Genomic DNA, 17,654 nt, shown 5'->3' with positions numbered 1-17,654 from the left:
ATGTTTTTTTAAATCAAAGATGACCTTTAAATGCCAAACATAAAAGGTTTTTAATTGCCCTTTTTAGCAAGATTTTTTTTTTGCTGCTATCACCCACTACCCCAAAACCATACAAACGTTTTTACATAAATATTCATAAATATTGCTACCCTTGCATGGATGTGTAATGTGATATAACATATCCTGAAAGACGTATATTATGTTCTTTGTTTATTTCGTTACAAATTTGATTTTCCCTTTTTGCAACCAAACTCACTGAGGTGATAAAAAAAAAAAAAAAAAAAAAAAACCGGTAACCATCTCTGAACAAAAAAGTTTTTATGTGAACGCAAAAGGAAGCTAAAATCACGAAACAAAATTAATGGAGATCGGGACGTTAAGCGTTACAATCTGTAGAGCAATCGGGTCGTTTTTCGCATTATGCATTCTTTTTTCAGATCACTCCGCATCTCTTTGGATGGTAGAGTTAGCCTTTAAGTGTCCATTCCACATGCGCTTTCCAAATCTGCAAAAATATTAAGAGAAAAAAGGGTGATTAATCTGTTATTCTTGCAATGTTCTCAACGGGCAAAATGGCTGGGGAATATAAAACATTACATAAAATTTTGTCACGTTATGAAGTGGTCGTACGGCCTGTTTGTTGCTGCATTATAATGATAATATCCCTTGCCGTTCAGTGTGCAAAATGCAATGTGTATTTTGGAGCCATTTTCAACCGACCAGTTTTTGTTTTGACGTCGAACGTGAAAGGCAAATTTAGTGCCGCATGCAAAAATACACGAAGTTCCGAATTTTCCGATATTTTCTGGGAATTACTCCAATATGGTGATGCAAGCGGGTCTCTTTGTATTCAAATATCAAGGAACTTAAAATAGAAAAACACTCAGCGCTAATTTTGGGAAGTTTAACTCAAATTACACATATGTTAAGAGCTTACTTTACTCTGCTTTCAACATCCAGTACCAGGCTGATGGTTCGCAGCAACTGTTTCAGTTGTCCCAGAGTACGTATCCCTTGCCGTTCAGTCTCCTCCTCTGCCATGATCCAACCAATCAGCAGAAAGGCCGTGAATGTCATGGAAATGAACGATTTGCCAGCAGCCATGCCAAACGTTTTTCCTGAAAATCAAAAGGTGTAAAACATTAATCCCCCTTTTTTCCCTTCCCCGTTCGAAATTCCCCAACCCTCGCTACACTATCCCAAAACTACCATTAGTGAATGAGGTATGAACGACTACAATTTTTTACCTCTCAAAGAGACAAAAAATCTCCAAAAATTTTCAGAAGAGAATTTTAGTTCTTACAAGGAATTGGTTTAAAAACACACCATGCTAATTTCTCGGCCAAAAAAGGAAAGATGTCACTCGGAATATTTATATGTATCCCAAGAACAAAACGCTGGAGAACCTTGCAGAATATTAAGAAGCTGCAGTGCAACTTGTTTTTCCCTGTTCTCAAAATTTCATAAAGGGTAGAGGTGTGGTTTAGAATAATACAGCTGACAGTAAGACAACAGACACTAAATACTATTTACATAGGGTCTTGAAATAATAGCCAATTGGTTAACCTGGGAAGAATACTTGAAGGATAGACTTAAGCCTACATTTAGTAAAGTGTTTTGACCAAAAGACGCAAATAAAATAAATATTGTCCAAGAGAGACTATTAGCAGGGGGCTAGGTGAATTCTGATAAAAATCAGCATCAACTTCGTTTTCTGTTCTCCTAACTTTGACCCAAAGCCAAAACTTTCGTGATTTTATATACCGTATTAATATTCACACGTTTTGGTAAACCGTAAGTTTGATTACCTACCTGAAAATTAAGTAAGAAACTGTTACCATTTGAGAACATCGACGAACAAAATAAATGTAGCTGTATAAAATGCAAGCTCGCAAACTCACGCGCAATACTTCTTTATTCAAGAACGCTTTTCCAAACTGCAATACAGAACTCATCCCCTAAACAACCTCATCTCTTGTTTATCACATCGGTCACTGGTGCACTCACATCTTATTTTAAACTCACCTTCTAGCAGCAGCAACCCAATGCAAGATCAGTTCTGAATTCCTCCAATTGTCTTGGTGTAACTTCTTGAGAATCTTGTCTGGTTTCGTAGAAGTATGTTCTCTACGCGGTGGTCTCCTAACTAGTAGGTGCTCAAAGAATACCAAAAGGTTTGTTCTTTCAAAGTAGCTGGATCTCAGATTTTGACGAAAATTTTGAAAAAGGTGTGCAGCCGTCTCTTTATAAAGGCAGCGTGGCATCAGTTATTTAATCAGTGTCTATTACTTTGACTTAATTGTTTTTTTGTGATATCTCATATTTGTTCCGTTAGTAACTAGTAGTCCCGTTTTATTTCCTAATTTACGAGTATCACATTTTTATCGAAAAGCCAGACAGTCACCTGATATCCCTCCTCCTTTGTCAACGTATTAAGAAGCAGCGGCGTGTTGAGTTTAACAACGAATTTTATCGGCCTGGCTTCTGTGCGGCTGCAAGGGGACTTGCTGAATGCAATCAGCCTGACACGCCTAACTTTGTTTCTAACGTCCTCAAATAATCACCAGCTTTTCTGTACTCTACTCAACGCCAGGGGGCATGTTAATCTGACTGTGTTCAGCGAGAGTCCCCGTGGAGTTAGTGCACATCAGCTAAAATTCATTGCGAACGGTCCCATAGGCAAAGGCAAGTTAGAAATGGTCTTCAGTTTTCGCTCCCACTCCATGTCAAACGCCTCAGCCCTCCCCCCCCCCCCCCCACCACACACACACACATAGGCCTACTGGTATGCATATGCATAAACAAACGCACACGTTTCCTCCCAAATACATGCACACACTTATTAGTGAAAAGGTGTGTATATGTGAAATACTGGTGCACAGATCTTCATGTGGTACATGGAAATCATTTAGCACATTTGTAGAATCAAAAGAGATGAACTATTGATCAGTCCCCTATTATGAATGGCTGATATGTACAGATTTTGGCTGTTTAAAGGAGAACCCCCCCCCCCCCCCCCCCCACACACACACACACACACACACTATATCTTTCTAAAATGATGGAAGATCCGGGAAGCAGATCTCTATGGCGGACAAAAATAATATTCCTTTCTTTTGTAAATGAAGGAAATGACGATCCCACATTACAGAGTATTGAAAGTACATAACAGGATATGAGATTATCTGAACGGCGCAATTGTATGAGAGAGAGAGAGAGAGAGAGAGAGAGAGAGAGAGAGGGTGCTTGTGAAATTTAAAGTGCATGTATTCCATAGAAGGCAAGGTAATTTTAGATATTACACTTTACAGGGGTACGGAGGTCTTCATAAAACAACAGCTAGATTCCCACTGAGATTTATATTAAGGGCAATAGAAATATCCCTGAAGCGAGAAGAAGTGTATTACAATTTATCATCATGCTTTTAATAACCTGTTTTAAAACAATGATACCAGACTTGAATCTATAAAGATGTAGTGATTTTTATTCAGGTCCTAGTCCAATAAATGTACCATAGTTAAATGAAGAGTGGGTTATGGATACTAAGTAACTGTTCAAATAATTCAAAATCAAATTTTTGACAAACCGATTTTTCCTGTTCGCGAAGATATACATCTGAAACTCGATGACAATGTTTTTATCCTTAGAATTAACCACAACCTTGTAATTGTCTGTTTTGGCGTAAAAGATTAAATAACAAATAAAATATTGATTATTTCAATTACTTTCTCCGTCCCAATTACATGAAACTTAGAACTGAAATCGTTTTTCATCTTTTTTCAATTTGTGAGAAAAAATATGAAAATTAAAAAAAGGAGAAATATCTGGTGCTTCAACCAGTTCATTGAAAGTCTTATTAACTGTCACACCTTTTCGTTGTATTTTGCATAATGTTGCTTCTGTTTACGTAGTGCCATAAACAGAAGGCTTGTCATTCTTACACACTCTTTTATTGGGTTTATTAATCAGGGGCGGATCCAGAGATATTTTCTGACAGTCTTCCAAAATATCTTTGTTGATCCATCCTCATTTTTGACCGTCTTCCGACAGAAAAAGTTTGATATCCGTCTATGTTAACTTGAAAATCTGACCGTCTTCCGGAAGACCCAGAAGACGGCCTTAATCCGCCCCTGTTAACCATTTATAATTCGCCTGTCTTTTACACTTCTGTCTGTGCTCTATTCGTAAACAAGGCGCACAGAAATTATAACGCCTCTAAAGTGCAAGCATCGTCAGTTTTCTTCTTTATCGCCACATCATCCTCACCTTCTGTTTTTCCTTCCCGAGAGCGGTCTTGTTCGACCCTTAAACGTCTTTTTGTCAGATACAAGAATAATCCACACAAGCCGCAAAGAAATGCTAAAGCAAATACCGCACCGCTTAGACCAAAGATGATCACTTCTTCACGATTAAATCTCTTAAAAATGTCTTCGTTTTTTGCATTGGTCGGAGACGTTGACGTGGCCTGCTTACGTGTACTACAACCGAGCCCGGTTCGGCTTGTTACATCAGAACGTGTAAACGGGCCACCTGTGGCAGTGAACGAGTCCGATGTTGTCACTGTAGAAAGTGTTAAGTCATATCTGGCAGTGGATGAAGTAGTTCTAGTTGTGGTCGTAGGATCCGGACACTGGCGTTTGTAGTAATTATACCATTTAGTTGTAGTACGATCTGTACTTTGGGTTGTTGGAACTGGAAAGCGAAGAAATTGTAGTGAAACTAAACAGCGCATAACTTGCACCACTTGCTTTATCAAGAAAAGAAGAATACTTCAATGATTTTCGATGCGCACCTTTTATTTATGTGAATTTTTTAATTATATATATTGTAAAACAGAATAAATAAATTAATTGATTCGCTGAAAAGGAATTACCACTTGAACATATAAAAAGATATGTAAATGATTGCGAAACTGGAGAAGAGGGCAAAACATATGAAAGAGAAAAATTGAAAAGGGAAAGCTATGGAAACGGAAAAATGCCACAGGCACACTCTCACACAAGAATACCTGCGCAGAGAGACGTTGAAATGTTGACGGTTACATCCTCCAGGTCCCCAAACGTCTGGACGGCTAACGCATGCGTGTCTACAGGATCGCTAGACAATGCTTGCAGCTCATAAATATTGACTTTGTTTCCAATGCCTATGACAAACACTTCGATACTTTGATTTTTTGCTAACACGCTGTTCTTTACAGCTCTGCAAAGTACTGGCGACAAGTCTGTTGTCATGAGCACGATGATTTTCCTTGTATTATGACGCCCACCTTGCGCGTGTGATGGATTTAGAAACGAAGAGCGCGTGTAGCTGAGAGCTCTCGAAGCTTGGCTCCCACGGAAATTATTAGCGTCAACAGTAATTGTATCAATGCTCCTCCATATGTTTCCATAAGACTGCTCACGATCCAGTGTAATAATTGCTGTGACAGACGGTATAAACGATATAACGGCGACGCTTACGTTGTTGGGACCTATGATGAAAGAATCGTTGGCTAATGTTTTGATGAAGTTTCCGATCTTTCCCGCGTCGCCTGCGACACCAGTCACGTCCAGAAGAAAGGCAATGTCGGCTTCTCGAGTGACTGAAAATTAACATTAATGATAGTAAACTTAGAACAATTTTTAAAGGTCACCCTAATTAATGATTTAAAATCAAATTAATTATTTCTCTTCATTAAAGACAAATCTCTGCTTACTCTTAGCTATCCAAGCGCCATCAAAGGCAGAATTAATACTGAAAGCGACCAAACGACCAAACGAAAAATGTCAGGAAATATCTTCAAAAAACTTTTCCAACATCATAAATATTTGTTTACCCACCGCACGCATTATGACCACTCTTCAATATTGTTGCTGTCAAAACGCAGAAAGCCAACGTTTTCCAGGTAAGCATTATTTGGTTTAAACACGTTTTAGGTCCAGTGCACTGTTTCCAAACGTACCAATCATGATCAAAAATCTTCTCATAAGTGATGCGTTAGACCACTTGCCAAAACCTTGGGTCCACAAACTGCATGGTGTGTTTACAGTGAAGTCTGGTTTACATTTGGAGAAAATGATCTGACCCTATTTCGAGCAAGATGCTCTTTGGTTTCGAACTGATTCAAGCGAGACTAATCAGGGTTTTTTTGTTTCAGATTACATACCATGTACATAAGATGTGATCGTTTTTTTCTTTTCTTTTCTTTTCTTTTTTTTTTTTTTTGAAATTTAAACCCAAACTTTTCACTCCTGGGTCTCATCTGTGCCCATCCACAATTCAATGTCCAAATTGGCTTTGAAAGGCGGTACTTCATAACACAGCAAGAAGTTACGAGGATACGATTAGAGATTATTTAGCTAGGGGAGATTTATCATCAGCAATTTGATAGTAATGGCTATCGTGCAATGATTACGGTAACGCTGCTCTCACTGAATCAACAAGCAAGCTATCAAAGCATAATTTATGTTGTCCACTAGCCCTTTCATTGACTTGAGTCGAATTAATTACTAACGGTGAAACAGCTGAACAAAACAATCAGTTCGATTTTCATTTCGATCATTCAACTCATGAAAACTTGTAAATTAAGAGGTGAAAGTATGGAAAAGAAACGAAAAACATTTCCGAAATGCGATGGAGATAATCCGGGATAAGTCAGATAAACAAGGAATTATATAGAAGGTCGTTATCTTTGCAAAGTTTAAAGGTGCATGCCGTATCTAAGTAAGGAAATTTAACAATGCCTGATTCATTACGTAAATGACAGTGCACTGAAATTGAAAAAACACTCTAGTTGAACGGAATATTTTTCGTATAGTTTTGTTTTGTAATTCTTGCGACACCTTGTACCCGGCAGTACATTTGGTTTAGTAGTTTTTGCGAACTGAGAGAGCAAAACAAAATATCTTGCAGGGTGCAATAGTATGTTTACGTGGTATATTCTATACGTATACGAAACTCAACGACGAGCGCACATTAAAAAAATTGCCTGCAGTTGTAATTAATTTGCTTTGCGTTCATGTTTAATAAGTTCTCCACAGCTTCAAAATTTATAGCGCAGTTATGATATACGAGTCTAATAGAGGATTGATATATAAGGTCGTAAATTTTCCAACATCAAATAAGTGTCCCTCCATTAATGAAAGGTCGTAACTAAATTATTTTTTCATTACACCCCAATTCTATTGTATAGATTTCGTGCCAATAACAGGAAGATAATACACGAATTTTTGAAAAGATCCGTTTATTTAATAAAGTGTATTCAATAAAGAGTAAATATCTAAATTAGGCAACCATTGCCACGGGCCCCATTCCAGACAGTCCTTTATAGAAAACTAGAGGAGAGGTTCCTATACTAAAAACGCTTACGTGTAAGTTGCCCCAAAGTTTCAAATTTCATGAAAATAAATTCATTCAAAAGTGAATAATTATATAACTCCATAAAAGAATCAACACAACATCTAATATCATTATGTAAGATTTATATTGCAAAGGAATACTGGGTGGGTCCTTGATTAAACAGATTTCCTTACTGTCCCTTCTATGTGCCAAATTACACGGTTACACAGACACTGAAGAAACTAAATTCGCCCAAAATAAAAAGGTAAGTGCCCTGAACTATATACACCAGGAGTGGAAATAGCCATCTTCTATTCATCTCATCCTTGTTATGGTCTTCATCCTAATTAATTACCTAGCTATTGATATTTGCGCGCATCTCATGCCTGTCCACATTTTCACCAGTCAACTTGTACTTGATATATATATATATATACATATATATATATATATATATATTCACAAGTCCACTCCTGAGTTGATTTAAAGATAATAAACATAACAGAATTGAATTGACAGAGGAAAATCTTACACAAGTCGTAAACCACACCCGAGAATAACAAAAAATATACACATCACAGTCCAAAATCTACCTTAACACAACAAATAAACGTGTTAATTCAACACTGCAACAATATTGTCAAAGTAAAATCAGTAAATATTTTAATGATCATGTAACAAAAACCAAAAGACTGGTTGAAAAATAACAAACTATGATTAATGATATTTTATGTAACTTCCACACCTAACATTTCAATTGCAAAACATTTCCATTACACACAATATATATAACTTTTTTCAGAACTGACATTTTAAAAACATTTTGGCAAAAGCTACTTTGGCATGTACCTGCAAGTGCTTTATCTAATGGAGCAGTGCATCATTAACTTTGACTTATTTTTTCTATTATTCTTTTTTTACAGTTTAAATGTAATATATTTAAGTTTCTAAGATGATAACATGTCTGATAAGGATGAATGGATTTCACACAGAAGAGATCAATCAAGGCCAAAAATAATCAATTACTGATTGACCAGAAAAAAAAAAACACTACCAAAATAATAAAATTAAATTGATAAATAAAATAATAAAAATGATATACAAAAAATAGCCTTGCACAACAAACTGATCACTTTTGAGAAATGTGTATATTCAGTCAAAATATATTCAGCAAATACACAATACAAAATATTTCATTTCTTACCAACACATACACATAGGTTATATTGAACCTATGAAACATGTTGTTTTTAATTCTGGAGCACAATTCATGAAAAATTCTGAATCTCTGAAAATATCAGCAATCATAAAGGCTTTATCATACATTTCTGCTCTATTCTTAAACTGTATAAAATATACTCCCAGATATTTCATGCAAATACTCCTACATAACATGGATAATAACCTAATCCTATAAAATAATATGCTGTATCCCTCTAAAATAGGATCCCAAAAATATTTTAATAGGGATTCTAAAAACCTTTATAAATAGAAATATAATATGCAACGGTCCTTTCTACAATGCAGTCCTCATAATTCTTATTTCCATTATATATCTTATCGAAGGGAGAACGAAAATTTTGATAAAAAATGTTTAATTAGTTTTGTTAATCCTGAATTCAGTCCTTACTGATACAAAATTTTAGTCTTCCAACCTTTATAAGTTCACTCATCATTGGACTGAGAGACATTAATGAATATGCATATAAGAATTCATCATTATTAGCCCTGACTTCTATGTTGTTTACATTATTCAGATCTCATGAGAAAATATATATATATATAAATGGACTTCAGCCCAAAACAATTCTAATTCTAGACAACAGCAACCCCACACCATAATGTCTTGATAAGTCTACGTGACAAGTCCTATTCTGAAATATTAAAATATAGAACATTTTAAGGCATCTTATAAGTCAATGATATTAATTTGTAATTGAAAGATCAATATTAATCTATCATAATAAAAACAAGAAACAAACATCTGTTGAAAACAAAAACACATTGATTTTCATCTGCTTATTATCTTTACCAAATCAAATCAAAAAAAGATTATCAAATTGTGAGAATTCAAAGCGAACAGAAACAACAGAAACAACCCCCTGTTAGTAAGAGAGCAGCATCTCACTTCTTCCCTGCAGTACACACACACACAATTCATACTCACCAATACAAATTAATCCTTGCCACCACAGCAAGCAGCAATGATGCCGCAGCAGCACATGAAGAAGCAGATGCACCCGACCAGGATGTACGAGGACGTGGTGAGCCAGAATGCGTACAGATACAGAGTGGGTTGACAGTAGTTGGGATTGGCAACCATGGCAGCTGTGGGGACTGGTGTCACAGTAGTGTTGACAGGGCCAGGGATCATCTCATTTGGTGACCAAGTCCTATGCACACTGTAGATCCAATAATTGCCTGGAAAACAGTGATACAGAGCATTGTTGTTTTGTTAGTAAAGAACATGTATGAATTTTAAATGCTATAATTGTAGAGTCTGGGGCAGCTGGTGAGAGTGGTTCAGATTTAACTTTATGCTGAGGGAATATCCTCTTTTTTATGTTTCTGTTCCGTCCCCCCCCCCCCTCCCCTTCTTGCCACCTTCAATCAAAGTGGTTAGACTTTACAAAGCAATGTCATTTCATGTATACCATATACATTTCTCAAGTCACATTTGTCAAACCTTGTCTCATGAGAAGAAAGAACCCAAAGAAATACAAATTGCCAAAAACCTTAGTTTTGGCAATCATGTTCTAATTTCATGGGACATTGTATTGTTATGTCAATTGCATCATGTAAAAAAAATGTCCCTCACCTGTCGCATTACATATACCAGATTTCATATGCTAACTGAGCTCAATGAAACATTCCAACTGGCTACTAAATAAGTTGGTGTGGTATTCTTACACTACTTTCAACTCAAAATAACCTGAACATATAAAAAGAGTCATTTTTATCAACAAGTGTCACTTACCTGCTATGAACCAGGCACAAAGAAAACAGCCAAGCAAACCATCAAATGGGTTTGTCTTGGCATTCTCGTCGGTTTTGTCCTCCTTTTGATTGCGTGCACGTTGTCCAAAGCTGCTGAGATTTTTAATGATACCAAACACTCCTCCCACTATGAGATAAATAGGGATGAACCTTTGTATGGGGCACTGGTACAAGTATACTGATCCTGGAAGTTGAATGATAATAAAGAATGAGAAAAAACTTATCTTTTTTATATTTATACCAAATTATTAGATTAATTGGGGGGGGGGGGGGGGGGGGGAGACAACTTTGTTAATGCTCAGAGAAAATAAAAATTAGAGTTCATGATAATACCAAATGAATTTAGGTATGAGTATAAGACTTTAATGTAATAAACACCATGTGCAGCAGAAAAAAGACTGAACGAATCTTTACATATTTTAGTACTTTTATATTAGCAATCTCACAATAGGCCAAAGTTCTGAAAGAAGAGGGAATACAAGATAATTTAAATATCAAAATAATCAAATTAGAAAATTCTCTCTTATATCATCTGTGAAACATGTACAACTTTAAAATTTTGTAACAAAATATATCTATTAACCCATTTATCTTGTATGGACAAAAGGACTTACCCATGGCTATCATTGATATAGGAATAGCAAGAATCAGACCTATACAGATGGTGCAGCCAACTAAAATACAATAATAAACATGTTTTACTGTTATTATTATTATTACTACACAATGTTATCACTGTCATAAGCAATTACTGAAATACTTAGTTTCTTTCTTACTAAAGAATACTTTCTGTAGTATTCTTCAGATGAAAACTGCTCTTAAGTGATTTTCTATCCAAAAAAAGTACAGTCAGTGACATTTGGATCAGACCAGACAATTTCTATATTTCAGAGATTAAAAACATAGTGAAGTCATTCTGATTCATCACATTCACCATCAATTTTCTTTTGAAGTGTCACAATCGTACCAGTCTAAATGTATGTTGTTAAATCTCTATATGGACTCAAAAAATAAAATTCTATATTGATATCTCAAACCTGTAATTTATGTTCACATTTAGACTGAATCACAGAAATCTAACAACTTACTTGTTCCTAAAAGAATGACTATGAATTTTTTGAAGAAGTCCACAAATCCTGAAGACTCCTGTTTTAATGACTTGACCCTACCATAAAGAGAATCATATGAAGGAGGAGGAGCTGAAATGAAAGCCAAAGCAATATCATGAATATTATGTATTCAATATAAAGCTGACAGACTTTCATATACGTGATTAGCATGAAGTTGTATGCTTACAACAAGCTCAAATTTGAGTGGGAATATTTTCATATTGAAATGAAAATTTTATCAAAATCTGAAATATTTTAATTACAAAAAAAAAAAAAAAAAAAAAAAAAAAAAAAAGATCTCATATTCATTATGCATATGGTGCTGAAGGAATTTTTTAAAAAATTCTTTTCTATGTACCACTTTCTACTCCTATTCTCTCTCTCTCTTTTGTTCATAACTTGATCTTGTATACACATAAACACTACATTTCACACTGTGTACATGGTGACATTACCCATTGTGTCTCCTTGTTCCACATAGGAGGGTGGGGCTGCAGCTCCAGAGCCATAGTTGTATGGAGGTGGTGGGGACTCAACTGTCCTTTCTGCCTCCTATCAACAGCAATTTAACAGTTAACAGTTGAAAGTTGTCATCTTTCTTCAAGTGAACATTAGTCTAATTCATAAGAAAAGTGTATACACCTACAAGTGTGATTGTGTGTGTGTGTGTGTGTGTGTGTGTGTGTGTGATCCCTCTCAGATTCTGCTTACTCAATCATACTAAATGCTGTCACCTGACACTGAGCTATTGTCTTCTTGGTACCGGTAGCTAAGTAAGGACTTAACCTATAATGCCTCATGCTGACAAAATACCTTACAGGATTACAAAGGAAATTTAGAAGTTCATATTCAGTAAATTTTTCTGAAGATGTATTCTTTCAAGTGCCAAACTACTGTACCCAGTATTAAGACTCCTTTCCTTACATATGCCTAATCTAATCAGAAAGAGAGAAAAATATTACTTATGATAAATGACAGAAATGTGAACTATGAATCAGACATAATAGTATTGTTATGGTCATTTAACACAAAGTTGTGGAAATGTTTTTCTTTTAATAGTCAAGATTTCATCATAACAGCTCCAGATTATGATCTTTGTGTGACGCCACAGTAATGAACTAGTTATCACAAAACAGAGTCACAGAAGGTCCCAGGTCAGCATTTCCCTCAAATATCCCTTATCTAATCACTAAAAAAGCCACAGCATTAGATATGTGATATACAATGCAATTTTCTCCTCATCATGGCAGCATGTTTGATTATTAATCCATCAGCTGCTTATCACATCTCCTCTGCTTTAAACAACCAAGCACCTGCTTCATATCACACAATATAACATCAAAGACAAAATCTGTGCATATCAGCCATTCATAATAGGGGACTGATCAATATTTCACCTCTGATGATTTTGTATTGCTAAATGATTTCCATGTATATGTACCACATGAAGATCTGTGTGCTAGTATGCAACGTAGACACATCCGTGCACTAGTAACTGCATGCTTGTATTTGGGAGGAAATGTGTGCTTTTTGTGTGTGTGTGTGTGTGTGTGTGTGTGCACGTGCAGGCTCTTAACCAACAATTTTAAAAGGGGGGAGATGAGTCTTTTTCTGAAAAAGTGGACCTCATGCCATAAAACCATGTACCGAGTACTAGTATGCTCAAATTTTACCCAGGGTGGACCTTTTCCTGGCAAAAAAAGCAGTTCTTTCAACCCCCCACCCTCCCGAGACAATATATTTAATGTGAAAATTCAGAACAGAGGAAGAAAAAACCACAGTGATAATTATGGCCGAATGTCTTTTTAATGTAGATAAATGTGTACAGGCCATGATTCTGTATGCATATATGATCAATACAGTTGACAAATGCACAGCATAAGGCAGTATTTAATGGAACTTGTTGCTGCTGTTACTAATATACATGTAAACAGCCCAGACTGAGTTAAGCCGAGTAGATCTTAAGCCAAAGTGTGTACAAAGGTGTGACCAGTAAGAATGTGCACTGTGTCCAAGGAGATTTAAATACCAATCAATGGGGCTGACTGCTTAAACATTGCATTAATGGTCTGAGTAATCACTTTACTGCTGAAGGTGAAAGAGACTATAGAAATGGACCCATGTGTGCATCAATAATACAGATATTATAGACCGTATATGTATTTTGTATATTGTGCAGGTAAATATAGATGTATAGAAAGGGCAATCAACCAGCTACCCAGCTGGCATACGAATATATTAAGCAGGTCACAAACGAAAGGCATGCATATATCTTAAACCATTATTCAAACACGTGTTTTCAAGTTATATCTTTAAACCTTTCATATAGCTTCAACACAATATTATCACAGAGAGAGAGCACTTTGACCAAACAATCTGTGGGTGTGGTCAACTTAGTCTTGACATTAATTTCTTTTTAGTCAAACAAAAGATACACATGTCACTGGGATATTACATCACTTGAAATTTTATCTTTTTTTTTTACTTTTAAATTTTATTCTTATCACATTTTGTCTCAATGTTCAGATTCAAGTTATTGTTGAACCCTAATTTGCATTGGAGCATTTTCTGAGGTCTAAATTCTCCTCTTTTTCGTGCAACCACTTACAAAATGTTTTCCATGCCATGCAAATAAATCTGATACAATGCTTTTATGTTAAAATGTCACCTGCATTCAGAATTTTTTATTAACTTGTCATCAGACTCATCTCAATTATATTACAAACAGGTGACTCTGACTCAAAGGGCTAACTTCATCACCATGTAGATTGAATCTAGAGTGAGACCTCACAGATTTTGAAACAAGTTTGAAAGTTTTACTACGGTCACCTAGACATAACTACAGTTAATCCTTTCAGTATGTAATGAACCTGTTACTACCATACCATCATGTAATTAGTGCACCTGGACCTACATTAAACTGCACTTAGAATAATGCTATGCACACCAAAAACACTGTATCAAGAATAATGTTACAATAAATCAAATGAATTAGATGGACAACACTGAGAGTGCAAAATAACAGAAAAAGAAAACACTCAAGAAAAAGTGAACAAAAAAAAACAAACATTGTTACTCCAGTCAAAGCAACTTCTTAATATTTAAAAATTAGACAGAACTCAGAATAAACACACAACACTTTAAATGCACTGGATAAAACTGCAGGTGATCAAAACCACATTTAAATAATTTAAAGGCAAAAAATCTACTAGTATCTTATATGACTGGTATTTTGCTATAATTGCAAACAAACTGAAATGACAGGATCAATAAACTGTACTTGTGACAACATGGACCTGCAGGTATAGCAAGACTGTATATTGGAAAACATAAAGTTTGATGTTTTCTAAAAATGACAAACCTAGCTAGGCTAAGAAGAGTCAAAAATTATGTAATCTTGTATGTAATACATGCATATTTGTTGAAACATCTTTAAAAATGATTACTGCATCATTCTTGAATTTAGAAAAAAAAAACTCTTAACAAAAGCATAAATTGTTTAAACAATTTTTTCAGTCATTTTTCTTCTTTCTCCTTCTATATCATGTTTATTTTGTCTTAAATTCTTTATAGTATTTTTTTCTTTTATATATTTTGGCAATCTGATATAATTTTGACCCTCCTTTACTTCACACATCATAAAAATCAGAAAAAAATCATAAAACTATTAAGTCACTCATCTTCTCTTACCTGAATCTGACCTGATACAGTAGCAAGAGAAGCCTCCTAAAATTGCCCATACAAATAGTCAAAAGGTTTGTGTCAGTAAAAGTGATTATTATTTTAAGATTTTAGGGTTAAACTGATACGCTAAAGGGTAATATATTACAATGTTGTAAAACAGATTCAAATGATTTAATTAGCTTAGCCAAAGCAGTTAAAAAAAAAAAAAAAGAGAGAGAGAGAGCAAAAATTTTGCCATTTTCTTATGGACTTGAAATAACTTTGGAAATTCCTGAATTATTTAGGCACTGCAATAAGCCTAAACACAGACACAATTTGTCCTCCTATTTGACTTTCAGGAACCATGTTTAAAGGACCACATGAGATTTCTCTACTAGCAATTTGTCTTATTGCAATTAACAACATAAAATATCTTATATATTTTAATTGGGTTCCTTAACGCTCAGCTTCTGTCTCCAAGCACATGGTTGGCATATATGCACACTTGCTCATACACTGTTATCTGCGAGTTGAGAAACAGATACTAGTAACTAATTTCACTCAGGTTCAGCAAAGAAGTATTTCACTTAGAATCAGCAACATATAATTTAATATCATTAAAAATTAGTATATCTATATATTACTCTACTTTAATAAAATTAAAATGTTAATATAGTGTGGGTTAATACAGTGTACAAGTTTTCTTGGTAGGCTGAGGTGCAAATGTATAATTTTGGACTATTGCTTTGTTTAAAAATATTGAATACTAACAATTTGAAACAGCTTTTGTAGGTCCTAAAAAATGAACTATTGCTGTTTGGTATGAACACATACCAGAAATTGTGACTGAACAAAATTCCTCAATTTTCCTCCCAATTTGAGGAAATCTGACTTTTCTCTGATGGCGAAAAAAGGTGGGAAGTCATTTTCCAGAATTTTGCCCATTTCTATAGGTATTGTTGGAGAACCTGTATATACTTGGGTGTGGTTAATTTTTAATTTTTTTTTTTTTTTTTTTACAAATTTCTACATACAGTAACTATGAAGCATACTAAGAGTACACTACATATCACAATCTAAGGCTCTATTCCCATAGATTTTAGATCGATCTATCCCCGCGGGGAGTCTCACTAGATTACCTTCAGATAATCTGACTTAAATGTCCGTCCCGCCTACTACAAGCTGTAAGGGGATAATTAACTTTCGTGTCCGCCCAGCTGACAGCTATTTAGCGTGAACCCCCAGGGAGTTAGGTCGATCTAAAGTAGGTCGATCTAAGCTATGGAAATGGGGTGTAAATCTAATCCAGGTCGTTGTAGGAGAGTATTTATATCTGGTCTAATCAGTATTTATAAGCAGTATGCATGCCCCCTAAACCTTTATACATAAGGCTACATTCACAACAGCGGACTAACAAATCCCTGTATCAAATATGTCTGACCCACTTAAATGCTTGTCGTATAATCCCTGTGGGGGGTTTTCTATTCAGTATCTATTAGTGAATTATGCAGCAAGTTTTTAAGTGTCTTGCCATATCTGTTAGTCAGCTGTTGTGAATGTGGCCTTACGTAGTCTTAGATTTTTTTATGGTTTTCCAAATTTCATTTTTGTGCATAGTGACTTGATCAGTGTCCTGCTATCCAAAATAGCTTTGCAATCTATTCACTGACTTTTTGTTAGGCTTAAAGGGGGGAAAATTGGTTAAATATAATGTGAGTTTTTGGCGTGAAAATCCAGTCTTGGAAGGCTTTTGTAGTACTGTAAGCAAATTTTCAAACAACTAACCAGCAGTAATTTCAATAGCAGATACACTGACCAAATAGTCACCACATAATCAAATACAGGAAAACATTGAAAATCAAAGACATGTTATTTTGGATGGCCTAATATTGCATGTGTATCGGGAATATCCACATACCCCTTTGTCGGCTTTCAATACAACTTCCTCTGTCTTCACCTGAAACCATGCCCAATGAAGCAAAGCAAGAAAAGCAAACATGCAATTCCACGGTCCACATTTATCTCTACATGGTAAGCAGGTGTATGTGCTGACAATTAGCCTCAGTCCAACGTTTTTTTTTTTCTGTATATCGAGGCAGTGATTTTCGGAGTTAAGGATTAGACGTCAACGTTAGTAGCACAGCAAACTGACGGTAGCTTTTAGCTTTATCAGATTAAACGTCAACTGAAGAATTTTTGCAGCACATAATGCAAACTGATGTAAATATTTCAGGCTGACTAGCAACATTTTAACATGCAGAATGATATTTTAAAGCCGACATAGTGGCTTTGCGACGCACTTACCGCTTCCTTCTCGGACGCCATTTTGTTTGGTAATGTCTCCATGTAAAACGTTTGTTTATTTTTTAGCAAGACGTGCCCCGGTCAATGCAGTGATCGTTGCTAGCCTGCCGATTGCTACAGTTGCGCCTCAGTTTTCCAGGTCACATCTATCGTAGCAATGAATTGAACCAGGGAATTCCCTGATTGAACAAACAAATAAAATTTTCTTGAATTTACTTTTATTGACATATATGGAAATTGCAATATTTATAACGTAAATTACTA

At 35.4% G+C, this 17,654-nt stretch overlaps 1 protein-coding gene and 1 long non-coding RNA gene across 6 annotated transcripts; both read right to left on the bottom strand.

The window, feature by feature from the left end:
- Positions 1-3: 3 nt before the first annotated feature.
- Positions 4-2,549, bottom strand: LOC147763167 (uncharacterized). The gene is made up of 3 exons (XR_015333475.1): positions 2,026-2,549; positions 938-1,118; positions 4-505 (listed from the first exon to the last, which is right to left on the bottom strand). It is a non-coding gene; the product is annotated as an uncharacterized LOC147763167 (long non-coding RNA).
- A 4,654-nt stretch (positions 2,550-7,203) lies between these two features.
- On the bottom strand, positions 7,204-17,540 carry LOC106152136 (uncharacterized). Of its 5 annotated transcripts, XM_087007507.1 has the most exons (9): positions 17,391-17,426; positions 17,005-17,043; positions 15,114-15,149; positions 11,879-11,975; positions 11,403-11,513; positions 10,929-10,988; positions 10,295-10,498; positions 9,485-9,738; positions 7,204-9,191 (listed from the first exon to the last, which is right to left on the bottom strand). In XM_087007507.1, the coding sequence occupies exons 1-8, from the start codon at positions 17,409-17,411 to the stop codon at positions 9,494-9,496; spliced, it is 813 nt and encodes a 270-aa protein (XP_086863633.1). In that variant the 5' UTR covers positions 17,412-17,426; the 3' UTR covers positions 7,204-9,191; positions 9,485-9,493. The 5 variants fall into 5 exon arrangements, with proteins under 5 accessions (XP_086863633.1, XP_086863635.1, XP_086863636.1 ...); XM_087007509.1 differs by lacking the exon at positions 15,114-15,149 and having other exon boundaries at positions 17,391-17,453; XM_087007510.1 differs by lacking the exon at positions 17,005-17,043 and having other exon boundaries at positions 17,391-17,448.
- Positions 17,541-17,654: the final 114 nt, after the last annotated feature.

The sequence above is a fragment of the Lingula anatina genome, chromosome 3, assembly GCF_051362555.1.
Source record: "Lingula anatina isolate TDL-2025a chromosome 3, LinAna3.0, whole genome shotgun sequence".
Classification (NCBI taxonomy): Eukaryota; Metazoa; Brachiopoda; class Lingulata; order Lingulida; family Lingulidae; genus Lingula; species Lingula anatina.
The sequence above is the reverse complement of the archived record's forward strand: the minus strand, read 5'-3'. Positions and strand labels throughout refer to the sequence as shown.

Coding starts and splice junctions, on each gene's coding strand:
- LOC106152136 (XM_087007508.1), bottom strand. CDS start 17,085: ATGTTTGCTTTTCTTGCTTTGCTTCATTGGGCATGGTTTCAGGTGAAG. Junction 11,976..15,113: donor CTGTATCAGGTCAGATTCAG/GTAAGAGAAGAT, acceptor TGCTGTTGATAG/GAGGCAGAAAGGACAGTTGA. Junction 10,989..11,402: donor AGTCATTCTTTTAGGAACAA/GTAAGTTGTTAG, acceptor ATTGTATTTTAG/TTGGCTGCACCATCTGTATA.